This window comes from Numida meleagris, chromosome 4 (assembly GCF_002078875.1).
Source record: "Numida meleagris isolate 19003 breed g44 Domestic line chromosome 4, NumMel1.0, whole genome shotgun sequence".
Classification (NCBI taxonomy): Eukaryota; Metazoa; Chordata; class Aves; order Galliformes; family Numididae; genus Numida; species Numida meleagris.
The window spans coordinates 1,782,015-1,802,334 of record NC_034412.1 but is presented as its reverse complement, the minus strand read 5'-3'; the positions used below and the strand labels follow the sequence as shown (position 1 = coordinate 1,802,334).

At 49.5% G+C, this 20,320-nt stretch overlaps 2 protein-coding genes and 1 long non-coding RNA gene across 8 annotated transcripts in view; 2 read left to right on the top strand and 1 right to left on the bottom strand.

The window, feature by feature from the left end:
- Positions 1–10,903, top strand: part of LOC110397410 (NACHT, LRR and PYD domains-containing protein 1b allele 2-like) — a 12,499-nt gene extending 1,596 nt beyond the window's left edge. The window contains exons 2-16 of one of the 3 annotated variants that reach the window (XM_021393655.1): positions 1,554–1,585; positions 2,891–2,944; positions 3,405–3,488; positions 3,980–4,009; positions 5,219–5,269; positions 5,360–5,403; positions 5,515–5,564; positions 5,882–6,102; positions 6,177–6,427; positions 7,091–7,225; positions 7,550–7,688; positions 8,048–8,101; positions 8,223–8,306; positions 8,962–9,234; positions 9,816–10,903. In XM_021393655.1, the coding sequence (XP_021249330.1) occupies positions 1,554–1,585; positions 2,891–2,944; positions 3,405–3,488; positions 3,980–4,009; positions 5,219–5,269; positions 5,360–5,403; positions 5,515–5,564; positions 5,882–6,102; positions 6,177–6,427; positions 7,091–7,225; positions 7,550–7,688; positions 8,048–8,101; positions 8,223–8,306; positions 8,962–9,234; positions 9,816–9,832 (1,519 nt within the window). In that variant the 3' untranslated portion in view covers positions 9,833–10,903. Of the gene's footprint in view, positions 1–17; positions 1,586–2,890; positions 2,945–3,404; positions 3,489–3,979; positions 4,010–5,218; positions 5,270–5,359; positions 5,404–5,514; positions 5,565–5,881; positions 6,103–6,176; positions 6,428–7,090; positions 7,226–7,549; positions 7,689–8,047; positions 8,102–8,222; positions 8,307–8,961; positions 9,235–9,815 lie in introns of those variants that run through there. The other 2 variants (XM_021393654.1, XM_021393656.1) reach the window with 2 other exon arrangements.
- On the bottom strand, positions 12,438–15,266 carry IL12A (interleukin 12A). Its single transcript, XM_021393669.1, has 5 exons — positions 15,018–15,266; positions 14,058–14,165; positions 13,911–13,952; positions 13,713–13,817; positions 12,438–13,198 (listed from the first exon to the last, which is right to left on the bottom strand). Exons 1-5 carry the CDS (start codon positions 15,204–15,206, stop codon positions 13,031–13,033), a joined length of 612 nt encoding a protein of 203 aa, XP_021249344.1. The 5' UTR covers positions 15,207–15,266; the 3' UTR covers positions 12,438–13,030.
- The window catches only part of LOC110397418, a 24,230-nt gene continuing 18,112 nt past the window's right edge, over positions 14,203–20,320 (top strand). For all 4 annotated transcript variants that reach the window (XR_002437755.1, XR_002437756.1, XR_002437754.1 and 1 more), the window contains exons 1-3: positions 14,203–14,859; positions 17,692–17,809; positions 19,165–19,279. This is a non-coding gene — a long non-coding RNA (uncharacterized LOC110397418). The remainder of the gene's footprint in view (positions 14,860–17,691; positions 17,810–19,164; positions 19,280–20,320) is intronic.

The window sequence follows — 20,320 nt, the reverse complement described above, 5'->3', positions numbered from 1 at the left end:
CCCCCCCTCAGGAAGCCCCTAGGGACGTGGGGTGCAGGATCCAGGCCTTGCACCTGCAGTGGGAGCTCCCCGTGCTCCCCGCTCCAGGCCAGGGCCCGGCCATGCTGCCGCCCGCCATCCCCAGCATCATCTCCTCCAGCAGACAAAAGCGCTCAGTGAGCCAACGGCGTTCCCGCTCTGCGTCCCTGCTCTTGTCACCGCTCCACGTCCCTGCTCCCAGCTGTGGGGTTTGGCCCCCGACCCCATACTCCAGCAGCCCCACTGCACTGCACTGCACCCTGGCCCTTTCCCAAACTGGTGGCAGCTGTGTGGTGGTGTAGGGAGGAGAGTGTTTATCTTCTCCCTGCAAAGCGTGGTTGAGCTGTTAGGCTTCTGGTTGGGGAGGGCTGAACAACAGAACCGCGCAGCTTTCACGTGACACGAGACAAAGCTGGAACTGCATTTCTTCCCCAGAGTAATTCCGTAATTAATTGATTGTGAGACAAAATCTGTTATGCTGAGTAGGGCTGTTTTTGTTGGTTTTTTTTTTCCACCCTATTTCTCCTCCTCGACACGTGTTTTTTAGCTGAGGAGGAGTGCAAAGCAGGGCTATCAGCCAGCTGCAGGCAAACCTTGCTTAGCGAGGCAGCACCTGGCGGAGGTGCACAAAGGCTCCAGTGCTCTCCAGGCTTTTTCCCAGCCTTGCAGGTATTCTCAGCGTAGTTTTGCAAGATGCAGTGTGAACACAATTCCCATTCCAGCAGAACTCTCACCTGTGCTCCTCCTCATCCAACCTCAGCAGCTCTGTTTTGCTCACATCGCTTCGCCTCCTCCCTTCCTTGCTCCTCAGCCCAAAGTTTTAAGGATTATTTTCTTGGTGCTGGGTGTTTGCTCCTGATTGCAAAGTGAAGCACAGATGGATGTCACCTGCTGGCTTAGGGTAACTGCACCCAGAGCAACTCCCTTCCTCACCAGACACTTTTATGATGGTTATTCTGGGATGGCGTTGTGGAGCTCCATGGAAGGGATTCCGCATCTGGTCCGTAAAAGTTGGAAACAGCAAATCTCCTTTTGCAGAAGAGACAGGACAATGAAGTGGTGCCTGGGTTTTCCATGGGCCACCAGCAGGTGGTCAGATTGGAGCTGTTTGCCACTTCTGGATCATCAGGTCTGTCTGAGCTTCATACATGGCTGGAGAAGATGAATAACGTTGGCATCCTGCTGCTCTGCCCAGCCTGAACATGGAGCAAAGGGCTCAGAACCACCGGGGACTATTGATTAGGCTCCTGTTCCTGCTTCTTTCATTTCCCAAGAGGAAGAGGGGCTGGGGACCAAGGCTTGACCTCATGGGAACCTCTGCCTCAGAGCCAGGTGTCCCCAGCAGCACTGTGACAAGGGCAAGAGCTGAAGTCCACAAGCAGCATTTGAGAAAATGCGTTTTTAAGCACCACCCCCCGTCATTACTGTTCAACTTGCCTTAAAACCTCTTTACTTTCCTCAAATTCCTTGGCTTGGATGGAAAGGTGGCGAAGGATTGCCAGGTCTTCTCATGCATTTCTTGTTTTGTCTTCCAGCGGAATCGAATCCCTTTCAGCAGATGAACACGGTACAGTAACTTTGAGAAATACAGGGCTCCAGTGGGCTGGGTGCTAGAAATTCCCATTCTCCAGCTTGAAAAGCACCGTTTTATAACTACTGCCTATAGAAAAATCAATGTGCAGTGCTTTAATATCATGGATCGAATCTTTGAGGCTTCATACTCATTTTTGAAATTTGTATGTCTTTGCTGTTTATTCTTTCCCACTTATCTGCAAAGTGCAAAAATGAGAAGAGTTGGTCTTGCAGTGACAGTTCAGTAGGTGGCTGCCAAAGCTCTGTGCATCCACACTGGAGCGCTCAGTGAGCACCACGGGCAGTGCTGGACCTGCCAGAGACCTCGTGCAAAAAAATTCAGTGCATGCTCCTAGAGAGGGCTTTTGTTCTGCTAGATCCATAATACCCTGTGTGCCGAGGCTGGGACGCCTGGGGTGGGATGGAGGACAAGGGACACTGGTCCTCAGCTTGTCTGCAGTTCCTCTTGGCTGGCAATTATAGAATCACAGAATCACTAAGGTTGGAAAAGATCATCCTGCTCAGCCTGGGGAAGGCTGAGGGCAGATCTTCTGGATGCCTGTAAATATCTGACAGGCAGGAGTCAGGAGGATGGGGTCAGACTCTTTTCAGCAGTGTATTGACAGAACAAGGGGCAGTGGGCACAGACTGGCACATAGGAGGTTCCCTCCTCCCTTCCTTCCCTCCCTTCCTTACCATGAGGGTGGCAGAGCTCTGACACAGGCTGCCTGCATACGGTGGAGTCTCCTTCTCTGGAGATACTGAAAACCCACCTGAATGCATTCCTGTGCAACCTGCTGTAGGGAACCTGCTGTAGCAGGGAGGTTGGACTCAGTGATCCCCAGAGGTCCCTTCCAACCCTTACAATTCCATGATTCTGTAATGCCAGCCTGGTTTTCTTTTCATTTTTTCATGTCCATCGGATGTGAGGAGCTGTGGGTTGCTCTGCTCGCCCTGGTGGGTGCATGGGACAGTGTCCATCTGTCTGCTCCTCCCCCTCCCTCCAATCCTTGCAGCCCCCTGCCCTCCCACTGCATGGCTGCACGCCCTCTGTGCACTTGCACAGCCCTGCAGACCAGCCCAGCTGCAGTTTGATTCGGAGCAATACAGGCTGCTTTATTTTTGGTAGTCAAGGAAGTGGTGGAGGTTGACACTCAGATGGCAGTGGCTCAGTCAACTCTTTCTGCACAGAGCTGGTGTAAAGCATCAGAGGCCTGGGAGCTTTAACTGTAGGTGCTCAGAAGTTCCTTTTTACATGCAAAACGTGCATGTGTAACCCCCGGCTGTTCTTCTTTTGCAGAATTGGAGACCTCCTGTGAGGAGAGCACGGGCCGTGGGGAGGAGCTCCCAGCAGGTGAGCAGCTGCAGGACTAGAAGCCCCCTGCCCTTTCCTGAGCATGACTCTGAAGTTTGTAAGAACACTTGATTAAAAGTGTGCGTGGCACATCCACAGCCTGGGGTCACAGCATGGCGGTACACACCAGCACCCATAGGTGCCTTCCCACGGGAAACCCTGGAATTCAGCTGGGTTGAATGGGACGTGCCAGGGTGCAGGGACCTCCAGGGCAGGCTCAGTTTGTTCAGGACATCATCCTGATGTCAAAATAATCAAAATAATGCACCTTGAGCATCACACATACCTTCAAAGGTTTTGAGTGACCCCAAATCTCTGATGCTGGTTCGATGCCTGAGCACGGCTCAGTGTTTTTCCTACTGTGTCATGTTACCTAACACCCACCAGATTAATGCATTTAGACTTCTGAATGCATCTCTGACTTCCCCTTGGCACTACTTTAATTCTTCCTGTCTTTCAGGAGAGGGCAGCCCCAGCAGCGGCTCTGGCAGCTCCAGCAGCGGCTCCAGCAGCAGCTCCAGCAGCAGCTCAGAAAATGACTCAGGTGGGCATTATATTGCAGTTTACACATTTTCTCTCTTTTGAAAATGTAAATTCTTTTTAAAACCGCTTTTTTTCCCCCCCCCTTTGGGGGTAGTCTCCGAGTTATTGTACAGAACTGTTAAGCCAGTGACTGGATGTTGAGAAGCAGAACGGTATTTATGTGAGCGCATCATTTCATAGTCGCTCAGCGCTGAGCTTTGCAGGAAGGGGGGGCAGCAGCTCGTGTGGCATTGGCCTCGCACACACAATGCATGCAGATGTTTGTACACTACAGCCGTTGTCCAAAGAGGCTATAAATCTGCTGAGCAGTTGGCAGCAAAAGTGGCAAAACAGGATGGACGGGAGAAGAATTGAAGGAAGTGTTTGTTGTTGGCGAGAAGGCTGTGGGTTTTCGCTTGTGTGGGTTACACCACGGGCAGCTTTTTTCTTCTGCTTTCACCCAACGCTGATCGTCTTTGCTAAATAATTAGAAAGCTTTTTTTTTCTCATCAGATACAGAGGAGTCGGACGCAAGGCAGTCGGGTGAGTGTGCTGCTGTCTTTCCTTCCCATATCCGCCCCTGGAGGCGTTGAGGAGCCAGCACGGATGAGCGCTTTGTGCTGGGATGAGCGAGGGCGCGCAGCAGCGACCGGGTGCCGGCACAGCCGGTGACCTCTGCTCCTCGGGGCACAAACGCTTGGAGAGAGCACTGTTGTGCAGGCAGAGCGCATGCGTGGTACGAATGGAGGCGTGCAAAACACTGATAATTAATTAACAGCGCTGCCAGAGCGAGCCCGCGCGCCACTCAGCCCTGCTTCCTCTCTTGCACGGCACTCAGAGCAATCCCAGCTGCTGCTCCATGCCCGAAATAGCATTGCTGCAGGCCCAGATCCAGCTCGCTGCCATAGCCTGGGTGTTTCCATGATATTTTCCAGGCGCTTCCCATAGATAATTATGGATTGTCAACCTCTCTCCTGTTTGCCTACCTGGGAGGTGCTGATGTAGCAGGGTCTGCAGTCGCTGGGCCGGCAGTGCTGTTTGTGTTTCATCACACCTCTTGGCAGGAGGTCTGCCCATCATTTTTGCTCAGTTCAACCCTTCAGGCCAAAAACTTTTGCCCCATATCTTGGCTTCCCTCGCCTGCTTTTGTGTTGGGGTTTGGTGATGTCGGTTCAGGCATTTTTAAACCTGTGTAAGGACAAGTGTACTTCTGCAGCATGGCTCCCTTCTCACTGGGGAGGTGGTGCCCAGCTTCCATGCAGTGGTTGGAGTTGGTGCTGGGTAGTGGGAGAGATCCTGGGAATGGGTCTTCCCCCCCGCTGAAAAATTCCCAGTACTTTGGGCAAATTTGGAGCTTTTGACAAATCCTGTATCCTGGTGCCCAGCTTCATCCCCAGGCTGTGTGGAGCGGGCACAGACACTTTAGTCTTGAGAATACTCTCCTCAGTATTCCTTTGTTTAAAGCAGGGGAATGAAATGGGTGGGTTGTCCTTGCTGAGCATGCGGGCAGATTGCTGCCTGGAGGCTATGGGATGTATTTGCTGCACAGTGCAGCACTGCACACCCCCACGGACAGAAGCAGTGCAAACATTGCAAATCTCATGAAGCTGGGGTGGGCAGAGCCAGGAGCAAAGACTACCGTCCCCATTCTGTCCCCGTTGTCCTTGTGTAAAAGCCACAGGTGGCCCTTCTCAGTGAGATCTTTCGCTATTAGTGAGTATTAACGAGAGTTTTTAACACTTCTTTATGTAGATGAAGAACAAGAAAAGAAAGAATCGCAGCCAGTTTGCAGTGAATCAGATGGTAAGAGAACTCTGAAGGGCTGTTTTTTTTTTCCCCTGAGCATTTAATTACTTTGGTTTTAATGAGCTGATTTTCCTGTTTTCTTGCTAGGAGCGGACTGTCTGCCCCACTGTGAGCACTGCAGAAAAGAAAATGTAGGTTTAGAAAAAGAAACCCACACGTTTTGCATGAGAGAATCTGCAAATTGTAACGCTCTTTCTCACCAGCTTCTTAAATGTGTATTTTTATTTTGTCTGTTTATATAGGCCCAGAGGGAGCAAGTGACCCCAAGGAAGCTTTCTGGAGGACAATATTTGTATGTTTTTGGTTTTTTTTTTTAATGGATATTTACATTTAATGGGTATACATTTATGATGTTCCCATCAAGTTACTTGTCCCTTCAAATTAAGTGGGGAAAAAAAATTGCTACACAAATACATTTATAGCAATAAAGAGAGATGTCCACATTTCTTTAAAAATAAGCAATTTATGCCAGCTGCCTGTAGATCCTTGTCTGACAGCTCTCAGGGTGGCTTCCTGTGCATCTCGTTGCAATAATTAACATTAATTAATAATTACAAAAGATTAAAATGTCAATCATTCATTATTGACCGTGTGGGTCTGTCCGGGCAGGATGAAGCTAGACATGGAAGGCACGTACGAGTGCAGTGTCACCGGGCTGATTTTTGAGGTGACCAAGGCGGTCACCATCAACTACTCCCTGCTGTCCTGGAGCAAGTACGCCGGGCTGGTAGAGCCACCATGGGTGGTGGGAGGCCCGCTCTTCGACGTGCGCTGCGAGGCGCCCTCCGCCCTCACCTCCATCGCCTTCCCGCACTCCCTCTGCCTTGGCGGTGAGTACTGCGACGCGGGTGGGCAGGCTGGACCAGGCCGCAGGCGCTGACGGTGCGGCCACGTGTCCCCACAGATGGTGGCTCCCATCCGGCCTTCAAGGTGCTGCACGTCAAGGGCGCGGATGCGGCCATCGAGCCGTCCATGGACTTCTCGGCCTCGCACGTGCGGTGGCTGGTCAGCTCGCTGTCGCCCGTCGGGCCGCTCATCCGTAGCGAGGAGCCGCTGCTCTACCACGGAGCCGTCATCCTCTACAAGGCCGTCGACGGAGACCCCTCCTTGCTGTTCCGGGTCTACGTGGCGACGAACAACGACTCCTTCATCAAGGTTGGGTTCGCCATGTCAGGTGTTCTCTCACTGTAGTCTGAATATGAAGGGAAAGATTTGATACGTAAGCAGCTGTACTGGCCCACCCGCTATGAAAAATGAAAATACGTCAGAAACCTGTTTGCCACCAACATTTGGAAAAGGTTCTTCGCCAGAGGGTTGTGGGCATGGAGCAGGCTCCCCAGGGCAGTGGTCACAGCTTGAAGCTGCCAGAACTCAAGGAGCGTTTGGACACCAGTCTTAGATATAGGGTTTGGATTTGTGTGGTCACATGTAGAGCCAGAAGCTGGACTTGATTATCCTTGTGAGTCCAAGGGGATATTCGTGGAAAATTCATGGAGCTCAGGACTTGCACCACTTGTTCTCTCACCAATCCCCTCGTAGTCCAATATGGGAAGGGACAGGAGCTAATAACACTTGCTTCCATTCGGGTTGTGAAGCCCTTCTGATTTCACTGGGGTAGCGTAATTCTCTATTTTTTGAGGAATCTTCACAATCCCCACAAGTTATGTGTTCAGTGTGGAGCATTTTGTAAGGTTTGCTGTGTGGCATTTTTGTAGGGATGGGTGGAGAAGGGCACAAGGAGCCATGAGGAGTAATGCGGGTTGTAAATATAAGTTCCTTTACTGATGGGAGTAATATACTGTGTTTTTAAAATTTCAGGATATATCAAGAGCAGTAAAACATTCCAAAAAGAAATTCATTAAAATTGACAAGCCCCCTGGGTGCCTGAAATTGCTACAGAATGGAAAGAGATATAGATTAATTTGTGAACCAGAAGCTGAAATAACTCCAGAGGTAAGTTCTCCACGTAACCATCATTTTGTGCATCACAGCTCGATTTGAAACATGACAGAAAATACTTTTCCTTTGTATTCCTGCTGAGTGCAGGGCATGCACTGGCTTTAAAGGCAGTTTTCACATTCATTTGCCATCCCTGCAGAAAGCGTTTGTCTCTTAAGAGACCTAAAACTTAAGAGATGAAATCCTTACACTGTTGAAGTCAATGGCAAAACACTGGGTAAACCAGAGTTTGGTTCAGGTCTGTGCAACCAGCCACACCCCTCCAGTTTAATTTATGTTTGGATGGAATTTTGTTTTAAAAACATTGCTGTTTTACAGGAAATTGAATTTGTCGATGGATCTCTTTTGAAGCTAAAAAGTTACATTGAAGTCTATTTTGAGAAACCTGATGACTTCACCTTATCTTTGATTGAGCTGGACTCTGAAGCAGTTGTATGGAAAGCAAAACTAAGAGAAAGTAAGCATGTTGTGCTTTGTCCAGCAGTTTGCTCCAGCTGAAAAGAAGCATGATTTGGTTTGTAGTGCAGGCTGTAGATGAAATTCTTTAAATACCTTCTTTAAATACGGGCACTGCGGGGCTTTGTGAGCAAACCCTGCTGCAGGCAAAGCATCGCAGGGTGGGATGGGCAGGTATTCACCTGCAGTTATTACATAGGTGGTGTATCAGATAAAATGGGCAAGATTATCTTATTCTTTTAAATCTTAGCTTAGGAGCAAGAATCCACCTGTTTCCATGCGTGAGAATGGTCGGATGTAGGGCGCAGCAGTGGGAATTCCTACCTCACCTGTTGTTTTTCTTTGAAAACTGTTTTCCAGGAGACTGGATACATTATGATCAGAACAAAAATGAGCAAACAAGAATTCCAGGCAGTAAGTCAATTTGAAGTTAATTCAGAGTTGATTGTTTTCCGTGAGCCCTGGTTGCTGCTGTTGTTCAAGTGCTGTGCGAGTGAAGTGAATGAAGTAACATCAATTCTTCTTTGCTCCTTAGGTATCAAGAGACGGAAATCAACCAACAGCTTTTCTGAAGAAGAGAAACACTGTAGCAAAAAGCAAAGGTCTAACAATTATACAGGTAAGCATCTCTGTACCATTTAAAATGCCAGGTTTGGGTATAAGCAAAATAACCACGTAGGTGTTTATTGATGGGTGCGTGTAGCCACCAGAGGGAGAGCTTTCATCGTTCATAACTTCAGTTTGAGGAGTAAATGGTGACAGAGGGAAGGAAAAGTGCTTAGTCCATGTAACCTTGCGGGCTGAGACTTCTTAGCTGCTGTAATTAAAGGCAAAACAAACATCAGCCTTCTGGAGCACCCGTAGCTTTCGAGAATAGTTGTCTTCAGAGCTTGTCAGGTGAAAGTGAGCGCTCAGCATGGCCTTAGAATTATCCATTCCCAAATCTCCGGGTGCCTGTTAACGTAACATACTGAGGGACATTTGTGTTCATACAGTTTTTCTGTGTTTATAAATGGGGGAAAAACAAGCGAAGAGAAGCAAGCCTGTACAGCAGTCAGCGTGAACCCAGAAGCTGGTGTCTTTATGAGCCGGTCTTTGTAGTTCTTCAGGTGATGTTCTGCAGTGCTTGGCTGCAGATAATCCAGTTTTGACTGCCTGGCTAATAAGATCCCCATCGTTATATGTCCCCTGCACAGAATCAATAGTGTCATTAAATTAAAAGTCTAATCAGATGAGCAAATATTAGACCTGATTTTTGTTCCATGTCTTTTCAGACGGAATTAAAACCAGGAGCTTGCTAACTGATCAACAGCTGATGGTAATTGCAAAGTTGTTTGGTGTAGAGTGGAAGGAAATCGCCATTGAATGTCTTCAGATGGAAATGAAAGACATTCAGCAGATTCAAGCAAACGAAGAGGAAGTCAATATCCAGAAATTTCTGATGTTAAGCAAGTGGAGAGAAAGAGAGCAAAGCAACGGAACTGCACAAGCCTTGTGCAACAGGCTCCGTGAAAAAGTGTCGTATGAAATAGTACAGGCACTAGAAGGTATCAACTTATTGTATCTGTGCAATTACATCATTGAGTTTCAGATGTGTTTTAAGAGTGCACGTCAGAGAGTTTACTAAATACCCAGTACGCATTTTCTTGTGTAGCTCAAAATTGTTTCCCTTCTAATATTAATAACAATTTTCTTTCTTATGACATTTTCATACTTCCCTTCAGAAAATGATGTTATAAAATGAGTAATATCTTTCTCCTGCTTACATTCAGGGTACTTGACCATGACCTAATCCTCATGATCGGACTAAGGGGCATTATATCCCCAAGCAAATTCTTGGTTTTTGTGAGGGAGTCCAAAGAAGAAATAAGAACTCCAAAGAAACAATAATAAACAACTACTGGCTTTGGAACCAGCAAAACTTTATTCCCATTTTACTTTCCATAACAGCAACCTGGCTTCAAATTGAGGACCACCACTGATGTTCCCTCACTCATCTGACCCTTGCAGTCATGTATATGGCCGTGCCCCTGCACCGTTGTATGTTTTATAAAGTTATTATTCAACATTGTAATAACCTCTAGAGATGAAATAATGTCTATGTGCTTGTGCGTGTTCATTTCCCCAGGCTTTTTGGCTGAGTGATGAGTTGGAGAAGCTGATGAGGAGCTCGGGAACTTTCCCCACCCAAATGGTTAAACTTTTTCAAGCTGTTTTCCTGGGATTTCATTGTGATGAAGATCCAAATCGTAATCAGTCAGCGGAAAGTTTAGAGTGTCTTCAGACGAAATGTGAATGAAAGTTTGCACCTACGTAAGTGTAAGTAGCGTTTTGGGAGTCATTACTCACGCATTTGGATACCAGTCACTGCAGCTGGCGACTCAGGATGGAAGTGCCAGGCTTCATGTGCCCAAAACCAAAAGCTGCCACTGAATCTTGTCGTGTTTGAGCCAATCCTAAAAGACAACAATCACTGGGAGAAATTGGTTTACCTTTATCAGGTATATGACTGTTACCTTGAAACGTTTTTATTTGAATCAGGGAGAGACAAGGGAGAAAAGTTGTATCAAAACTTTGACCCCCTTAAAATAATGAAACTGTCAAAATCATGAGGTACATTGTATTTCTCAGAGATGCCTAGGATCAGGGAAGAAACTCCTTAAGCTTGCACATAAATTCCTTAGCAGAATCACTGTGTGTACACAACCACTGTACATATTCCTGTGCACTCAGTCTTTGTTGAGCTGTGGTTCTGTTTTCTTAAACCCGAAAACCACTTTCACAGTAGCACCACTAAGAACTGCGGGCAGCTTTGAATCTTCTGTGGGATTTCCTTCTTCTCTCTGTACAGTCTGTCTCAATTTTTATGAGATTTTTTTTTTTATGTTGTATAATTTTTTTGTACTATGAACTTTTTATACTTTTTTTTTTGTGTGTGTGTGGTTAATTTTAACTTGAATAGAAGGGTGGGGGGGGGGTTAAGCTAAAATAGAGAAAATCAGAATCTCCGAGAATGTTGTTACCCTGAGGGCACACAGCTGTAAAAGATCTGAGAATAATGTTACCTGCAGAACAGAACAACGACCAGAGAGTGTCCTGTCTGCAGACACATGGTTCTTTTCATCATCTCCTGCTGTGTATGTTTATGAAAAAAAAAAAAAAACAAACCCAAACGTACTTATAAATATAAGGATTAAAAAGAGAACATTTTCGCTATTTATGTGTAATTTTTAATTTTTTTTTTTTTTTTTTTAAGTTTTAGCTGTCTGCTGAGATACAACTCGTAACAACTGTCTGGTTGTATGTCACAAGCCATCTTCTCACCCCTTTGTGCTCCCCTCCTTGGTCAAATGCTGTTTCTGGTCAGGCCTTTTCCTGGGGATGTGAGCATCCCTTGTGGGCTCTTCTGCTGGTGTGGGATTTAGGGAACGCACGCTGGGACACAGGAACACACCCTGGAGCTGCCCTTGGCAGCAGGCAAATGGGAATTGCCATCGGGGACACAGGGTGCCTTGCCCAAAGGAGCTGGGGATGCTCAGGGCTGGCCTGGTTGGGGCCCTGGGCAGCCCATGGAATTGGGATGGAACAGGGTGGGCTTTAAGGTCCCTTCCAACCAAAGCCGTTCCTCCCTGCGGCAGCTGGGGCGGTGCCAGTGTCCCCATCTCTCCAGGCAGGCTCCTGCTGGTCGGTGGTTCCTCTCATTGCTGCTGAAGCTTTCACTTCTCTTACAGCTTTTCAAGTCAGCTGCTGCTTTCTTTCTGCTTTTATGGTGAGAGACCCCGTGTCAGCAAGAAGAGCAGTGGTGAGCTTGGAAGAGGGAGAGGGAGGGTGCTCGTCTCAGCATTTCTCCCTGGGTTTTCAACTGAAGCCTCAGTTTTTGTTTCAAAATGACAGAGGGTTCTCTTTGTACGCTTAGAAGTGATTGAACAGCTGCCCTTCTCCATGTGCAACACTGAGCCACTAATAATAACAGTGCAGGTGACATTGTGCAGTTTTGCCCTGTTAAAGAATGAAACAATTTATCTCATGAAAGAGAGCGTTAAGGGGATACATTTCCCAAAATATCAGTACTAGTTTTACTGCTAGCAAATGGTTCTAGTGAGTGCAGATAGTAACTCGCAATACCAAATGCTTTTGTTGGAGAGTATGATGCCTTACCTTTCTAAGCTGGCTATCCAATTTGTTAAGTTCTTCTGAATTACGGCCCTGAGAACAGAGCTGTTTGCATATCCTCAGTGGTTATTTCTTATAAACTAGCTAGATTCTTAAAAATGAATCTCTCTAAACATGCAACGTCAGATGGGTTTGCAAGAAGAGAGGAAGGCTTTCCCTGCAGTGGAAGACATGGAAGGGAAAGGCTGTGCCCAGCTGCCTGGCCACACAGCAGGGATGAGATGTGAGCTGTGGAGCATGGAGGTAAGTTGTCACAGCTTCTCATCAACAAGAGGCTTTGTTGTGTGCACAGCTAACTTCAGCCTGTAGTTTTGATGTGGCTCAAGCAACAAAAAGAATAGTTCTGAAGGGCTGCTTATTGCAAAGCTAGCTGATTTTGCTTCCTCACTGAAAGCTTTTGCTCTCAAAATGTGTGTGTTAGGCAGCACCTGGCAGCTTTAACACAGCTGATACAAAAAATGCCAGAGAGCCAAAGCCACAAGGAGCACAGCTGATATGAGGAAGGAGGGAAAGGGGAGTTTGAGATACGACCCCAGTGCTGAGTGGTGCCGTGGTACTCTGCTTATTTGAGAGCAGGTTGGGTATTAGGAAACTTTTCTGCTCTGAAGAGTGGCCAAGCGCTGTCCCTGGAGGTGTTCAGAGCCACGGGGACGTGGCACTGAGGGCTGTGGGCAGTGGGCATGGTGGGGTGGGCTGGGGATCTACCAACCTTAATGATTCTGTGAATAGAAAGTACGTTAGAAGTCTGATCAGTGTGATTCTGTCCTATTAGTAGGACGGAATCTAATACCTTGTGTTCCTTGAGGTATGCCGTATCTCCGGGAACAACAAAAAAAGGCCACTGCGGCTTTTGTGTCAACTTCAATTTTATTAGGCAATAAATAGAATAAATAAGGAACATCGTCATAAATACATCAGGATCATTATAAATATCCATTTCAGAAACTTCCAATCGAATAAATAAGACACTGAAGACAAGTAACAGCTGAGCGTTCGGCGCTCTGAGAACGTTCTCATCCCATACAGCGTACCGTCCCCAGATCTAGAAGCTGGCTGCGCTAGCTTGAAAAGGCACTGACAGCAGAACGTGGTTCATAAGTAACTCTGTACAGCAGGACGTGCTTGGTCCCCAGGCACCTTGCAGGGCGTCCGTGCTGCCGTGTTTTCTCCTTATGTCTCTGCGGCGAGGGCGCTCATGTAGCCCAGCATCCTGCTGATGGTGGCGGCGCGCAGGCAGAAGGCGTGCAGGGCCCCGCAGAGCCGCATGCGGGCCTGGAAGGAGCCGAGCGGGGTGCTGGGCAAGGGCTGCGTCGAGGCCGGGCTGTGGGGCTGCAGGGCCTGCGGGGGGGAGGGAGGTTGGAGTGTGTGGGGGGGAACAGAGAGCTCACAGACACGTCCTCACAGCTACAAGTGACACAAGTTAGGAATCGCAGTGCTTTTACAGGAAAAAAATGGAAACGCTGCGTGGTGCAATCCGTAGCCTGAGGGTGTGCAGCTGTGCCTCCTCCCAGCAAAGTGCCCTGCTGCACAAAGGCTCTTTCTGAAGGCAGGGTTATTTCACCAATAACCCCGAGGCCGGCCCTGAGCGGTGGCCCCGTACAGCCAGCTCACCCAGCAGGAATCCCCAGGCTCTTTGGCGATGCTGCGTCAAAGCAAGGGCAGTGAGTGGTTTTCTTTCTCTCAGCTTTTGGCAAACAAGCAAGCTCTTAACATCCTCCAGCTCTACTCCGAGGAAAACCAGTAACAATCTTCCAAACCCCCAGCCTGAAGACAGCTCCCCGTTTGACTAACTGCACCTAACCCTCCATTTAAAGATGGGAAGAACAGAAAGAAACGAGATGGAAGTGCTCACCTGCATCATTTCGTCAATGGATGTCAGCACCCTCCGGTCCTTGAAGCTCCCCAGCTCTGCCTTGTAGGTTTTTAGGTCCTCGTAGATCCCCCGCAGGCATTTGCTCTGCAAAAGTCAGAATTACGATGAAACGCTGGAACTTGTTGCAAAGTGCTTTAAGGGCAAAACAAGCATTCTTTATAGAAGCTTGCAGCTTACCATATCTAAAGTAGAACTTTCCAGTACTGGACAGTTTCCAGGCTGCAAACACATTAAAGAAGAGATGATACATGATTGTTTAGTGAAAACGTGTTATATGGCTGCTTGAGAAAATATGGTGCTGGAAGTTGGTTATTTTGGTTTTACCCCTGGATCCTCAGATGTGCAGGATTTTATTGTGTTGATTCGACTGCTTGTGACATCTTCGAGGTCGACCTCTTCAAGGGTGCATTCAAATCCCAGCGTGCCCTGTTTCTGTGTTAAAAAGGGGGGAAAAAGGGTAATCGATTCAGCTTCAGAAAACAGCAAATAGAGAGAGAGTCTGAAATGCAGAAAATGTGATGGTTGTGCTACGAGTAAAGGATCTCCTAGAAAGTGAAAAAAAGAAAATGCAGAGGCAGTGCTCAGTGATATACTGCAACTTTGGGAAACTCTTCAGTGGTTTTCTTTCGTGCTTCTCTGAGATGAAGCTTGCAACTCTAGCAGGGGACTTCAGCAGAAACTCTCGTCTTGATGCTGCTGCCAGGGGATTTGGGGCAGAAGGGCTCTGTAACAGCAAAGCCTGGGCACCAGCACACAAACACAATGAGCTGGGGAGCAGGTATTTCTAAAGCCAGTTCTGCAGAGGAATTAGAGAAACAAGTACTCAAAAGTAAGCAGTCCAATTAGTTACCACTGTGCTGCAGTGGATGAGAGCTGAGAGACACCTGTGCAAACCCAGGTGCTGGTGATTGCGTGGGAGGGCACGGGGAGCAGTTACAGAGGCCTGCTGGGAGTTCAGAAGGAGCATTCCCTGAGCTGAGTACACACGTACTTGCCTGCCTGGGATTTATTTCCAAAGCATTGCCTGCTTGGATAGCATGAGGAACTCATCCCCATCATCCTGGATACCTTCACCAACCCATCACCTGTCCGGCCAGCATCACCAACCCATCTCCTGCTTGGCTAGGTATGTATTATCCCCAACCCATCCCCACCGTTCTGGGCGCCGTCCCCGGGTTATCCCCCCTCATCCTGGGCGCCGTCCCCAACCCATCACCTGCCTGGCTTTGCCCCATCCCGTGCACCAACCCTTCCACCCTGGGCACCATCCCTCCCCTCTCGTACCTGCACCTGCAGGAGCGCGTCGCTGGCAGCAGCCAGCAGCGCCCGGGAGCGGCTGAGTCCCTCGGTCAGGCTGCGGGCGGGCGGTGGCAGTGCCCATGCGGGTGGCAGCAGGAGGCAGAGCGCGGCCAGCAGCGCCCAGCGCCCGGCCCCCAGCCACGCTGCTCTGCTCCCGGTGCCGCGCTCTGCCATGCCTCTGCCCGAAGAAACTGATGCGGGATCGGTGGCTGCCGCCGGGGCCGTGCCGCTTTTATTTTGGCGGAGGAGCAGGAGTTCCCCTTTTTCTTTGTATCGGTGTCTCGGGGAGCTGAGAGCTGGGAATCCCGCAGGGCGCCCGGGGGTCCCGGCACGGGGACAGGAGGGGGCTGGGGCTGCCCTTCCTTCGGCTTAAAGGGAGCTCCTGCAAGTGCTTAAAGGGAACCTACAAAAAGATGGAGGGAGACTTTTTCTGCTGTCTGATAGCGATAGGACGAGGGGGGAACGGCTTCAAAAGGAAAACAGAGGTGTTTGAAGTATGTGTCTGATAAAAATAAGTGTCTGGCATTAGTAAGCCTTCCATTTCTATTCTTTATTGTTGATGTGATGCATATGAACCCACCCGGAGCCCTGCTGTGCTTGGGGCACCAAAGCTTTGGCCATTAGCTCGTGTTGTACGTGCCTCCCCCGGCTCTGCCGAGGGGCTGCGGAGAAGTTTCCATGAAGTCAGTGGGAGTTTTCCTGTGGAGTTAGAAAGCTGCAGGATGAATCAAGGGCTTTCTTTATATTGAATTTTCAGATTCATTTTATTTTAATGGACATCTTGTTTCCCCTAAGAAGGTCGTGACGTGTCTAAAGATGCTTTGCTAGAAGACTGGTGTATGATTTCCCAGTTTGGCTGTGTTTTCCACCGCTGTGCCTTGTGCTGAGCTGTGGGCTGTGCTTCTACCCTTAGAACCACTAAGGCTGGAAACGACCTCAGGTCCCCAAGCCCACCCCACCGTGCCCATAACCATGCCACATCTGCATGGTTCTGAGCACCCCCAGGGATGGTGACCCCCCCCCCCTGCTCCCTGGCCAGCACCTGACCAGATGTGTTGCTCCAAATGGTGCTTGACAAATGTCCTCATTTGTGCTGCTCTTGTGCTCCCTGCCCTCCTGGAACTGATGGCACATGGCACCCTGCTGCACAGGGAACGTTTCCTTGAGGTTTGGCCCAAAGCAAAGCACAAGAAGTTAGGGCCTAGCCGTGAGAATATTTCTATATCAGCTGCATCAAAAAAATGAAAGCAAGTTCTTGAAAACAGAAAAGCCCGTGTGCTTTTTATTACACATTACATCTTGGTCGCAGACAGTGATCTCATCAGGGAGAGGAAGGATTATAGAGGTGGGGTGATGCTTGTGCTATTAAAGCAAGCAATGCAGGGGTATCTCCTCTATGCACTTACACAGTGCAGTAATTGCCTATGATGGTTTATTAACACAGAAGATCTCTGGTTTTACAGGAGGAAGTGTAACATCACTGCCTTTATTTCAACCATGAGTTGCTCACACTGAAATTAATTGTCAGAGAAAAACGAGAGCCGTCCTGGGGCTGCAGCACTGTGGTGGGGCTGCAGTCAACGCAGTTGCACGGTGCTTTTCCCTGTGCTGTGTGTGATCAGAACAAGAGTTTAAGGAACCCAGTGGCTCCTGTAACAGTGGGTGACAGTGGTGGTGACACTGACACTTGGTGGCCGTGCTGCCTTGCTCTCTTCCCCTCCTACAAACCGGATCCCAGAGCCCTGTATGGAGGTCGTGCTGCACGTGAGCATGTCCTCAACTGGAAGAGAGGGGTTGTTTGTAGGAAGGCCCTATTTCCCGTAATTATAATTACTTATAATTGTGTAATAATTATGTATGTATCTATAATTATGCATTAATTATATATAAATATAAAGGAAAGCCGTGATAAATTAAATTGCAGCTAAGCTTGAAAGTAGATCACAGCTAAATAAAAAGATCTAGGCAAGGGGGAATGGCTTTAAACTAAAAGATGGGAGATTCAGGTCAGATGTTAGGAGGAAATCCTTTACCCAGAGGGCAGTGGGGCCCTGGCACTGCCACCCACCCCTGGGGGTGCTCAGGACTGGGCTGGATGGGGCTGGGGGCAGCCATCCCATGGCAGGGGGTGCGGATGGATGACCCTTAAGGCCCCTTCCACCCCAATCCGTTCTATGGTTCCATGATCCTCGAAGTGCTGCGGTGAGGAATGCTTGCATGGAAAAATTTGTGTCCTTCTCCCAGCTCCGAGAACGCACGGAGGGTTTCTCTCGTGGATAGTTTATTTAATTTTGCTCCTGGGTAATTTATTTGGAAGATTCCTATTCAAATAGCTGATCCACACAGCTCTGCTGGTGGAGGAGCTGGGGGTGAGCACCGGGCAGACACAGGTGCTCCTGATTAATTTGGACAAGGGACTCCAGGTGTGTGGGGGGGAGGGCTGCTCTGTGAGCAGGCTGAAAAATGGGAATGGTCGGGGACGGGGGTGAGCCTGCTCCAAGCCTGGGGCTTTTGGCTTAATGCCGAATCGCACACACAGAAGCAAACAGCAGGAGGGCTGCACTGCTGCAAGAAGCGGTTGGGGCTGGCCCTGCACAGTTTCTGCTCTCTGGGTGCCTTCCCCTGCCCGTTCACATCCCTTTCTCTCTACCTCTTGCAGGTTCTGTGACCCTGAGCTGCCAGGTGGGGCTGCTTTAACCAAGGAGCACAGCTGCATGGCCGGGCACCCAGAAACACAGCCTTGCACGCGTCGGGCACGGACACGCTGCTGCTGAGAGGTAAATGTGGGCACGAACAAAGGGATGGGATGGAGCTGACACCTGGGGCAGTCCCGACACCCACATCTGGCAGCTGCCTGGAAACGCCTGCTGCTGCCGGCCCGGCCGATCCACGCGAAACTCTGCAATTCCCTTTTTTTATAAACTCGCTGTGTATTTCACTTTTCTTCTGAAGACGTGCTCCTTCCCCTAAAGCGCTGCTGTTAGGAAGCCAGGGGCGAGGTGAGGGTGGTGGCAGCTGTCCCTGCTGTCTGTCTGTCTGGCTGTGGGGCTGCCGGCGACTGCAGAGCCCGAGGTGAGCTCAGCAGTGCTGGCGAAGGAACTGGCAGACCCAGACTGGTGCTGAGCACCACGAAGAGGGCCCAGCTCCCAGTCTGGCAGCGGGGTCCCGCACGCGTGGGTTTCGCTTTGCTTTACAATAAGGAGGAAGAGAAACTCCTTGCACTGAGCTCCTGCAGGGAAGCGAGCCCCGGCTGTCAGTGCTGGCGGTGGCTTTTCCTTGGGGATGCCCTCTGTGCTGCTCCTCCCGGGACCCCGCAGCACGTAGCTCTCCTGAACCCTGCTGTCCTTTCCCTTTGAGTGATGGAAGGACAAGAGCCCAAGGATGTGTGTGTGTTGTGCTGTAGTTCTCCATGCTTTCCCCGCGCGTTCACCCAGTGCCCAGGGAGATGCTGTGCAGAAAGTGCTGCCCGGGGGGATGCGAAGAAAAGGGAGAAAAAAGGGGAACCCATTCAAAAAATTGTGCTTGGCAGAAAGCATCTGGTTTATGAAGCACATCTCTGCCCCAAAGGGCTGCTTTATCTTCACGGGGAAGTCATCCCTGTAGTTGTCTCTAATGTAATGTTGGCTGGTTGTTGGGTTTGTTTTTCTTTTTTTTCCTGTTATTGTGTGTACCATTGAATGCCTTGAAGCACAGGTGAGCGTGAGTCCAAAAGATAGAATTAAAAAGGAAAAAAAGAAAGTTTTATTGTGACACCAGATGGAGGCAGGGAAGGAAAAGGCAGCGGGTTGTCCCCTTCTGGCAGGGTGTGGGGAGGAAAGATTGAACGGGGTAGCAGGAGTGGGGTGGGACAGGGCCGGGTCCTTACCTGTACTACTATTACATTAGCAATAAAGGAAAAAGAAACACAAGATCCCACCATGGCACTGCTGCCCAGAGAGCTGGGGGTGCTCGGGGCCAGGCTGGATGGGGCCCTGAGCAGCGTGAGCTGGGGGGACACCCAGCCCATAGCAGGGATGTGGAAGCAGATGATCTTTAAGGTCCCTCCACCCCAAGCCATTCTATGTGTCTATGATCCTAGGTATGTTGGTAGCTATAAAGCAGGCTCTGAAACTCTCTCTGTTTCCCACTCCAGGGTGCTGATGCCCAAGGGAGCACAGCGATGGCACGGAGACGCTCACAGGGCAGAAACAAATGGCGGCCACGCAGCATCTACTTCCACGCTCATGGAATTGAATCAACTGCATTAAGTAAGTGGTTTATCACCAAAACTCTTCATTTTTTTTCTTTCAACAACCCTTGCCAGGGATGTTGTCTCCTGCTGGGTCTGTGGCATGCTGGGTGTCCCTGTGAGCTGTTTGGGCACATTGGGGTGGGCCGCTGGGTGCCCGTATCCTGGTGGGTGCTGCTACTCTTGGAACAGAAAGCGCCTCTGACTGCTCTTGCTGATGTCACCCCATGAAATGAAACCGTCTGACCCAGAGCTTTTGGGGAATTTGGCTCCACGGTTACAGTACTGATAATGGGAGTCCTAAGTGGAACCATGTAAATGATCCATTCATAGAAAGAAAACGTCAAAAATAAAAACTAAGGCAGAATAAAAGCAAAACATTCCCCAGAGCCCCTGTGCTCCAGAAAAGTCCCCCGGTGCCGGGAGCAGCTACTGCCCCCAAGGCCAAAAGAGTGGGACAGCACTGGGGGTCAGAACGCGTCTCGTGGGGAAGGCTGCTTGAAGGCACAAGACAGTGGAGAAGAGGTGCCCTGATGAGCAGACTGAGGCCAGGCCTTCCTCCCCACCCCGGCTCCCCAAGGATGGGGCACATCCCCCAAACGTTGGCACGATCTCGATGCCGAGGCCGGGCACCCTGAGAGGACCGAGCTCACAAAACCACGCGAGGCGCTTTTCTTTCAAAAACATCATTTAATCCATTCATTCCACAGCATTGCCATCGTACACACCTGCATGACACCGCGGTACACCGGACACAGATCTAAGATGCAATTACCCAGCAATACTCTATATTTTTTTTTAAATTATTATTATTTTAACTTTTTGTTTAGTTCAAAACCAAACCCTTGAAGATGGACACGCCGCTGGCTGTCCCGGTGCTGGGTGCCTGCAGGCCTGCTCCCTCCAGCGAGTTAAAGGCACTTATCAGTGAGCAGAGCCACCTGCCCCTCCTGCTGAGCAGCTCCACAGTGGGGCTTCAAGCTGAGCCCCCCCCCTCTGCGCTCTGTGGTGGGGGGGTTGGCCTTACAGGTGAGAGCACAGAGCAGGAATACAGCAGCAG

What these genes read in the sequence shown, in the direction of transcription:
- IL12A (XM_021393669.1), bottom strand. Translation starts at nt 15,206, where the DNA reads ATGGCAGAGCGCGGCACCGGGAGCAGAGCAGCGTGGCTGGGGGCCGGG. An exon ending in GCACATCTGAGGATCCAGGG is followed by an intron (nt 13,953 to 14,057) that starts GTAAAACCAAAA and finishes ATGTGTTTGCAG; the next exon opens with CCTGGAAACTGTCCAGTACT. An exon ending in CCATTGACGAAATGATGCAG is followed by an intron (nt 13,199 to 13,712) that starts GTGAGCACTTCC and finishes TCCCCCCCGCAG; the next exon opens with GCCCTGCAGCCCCACAGCCC.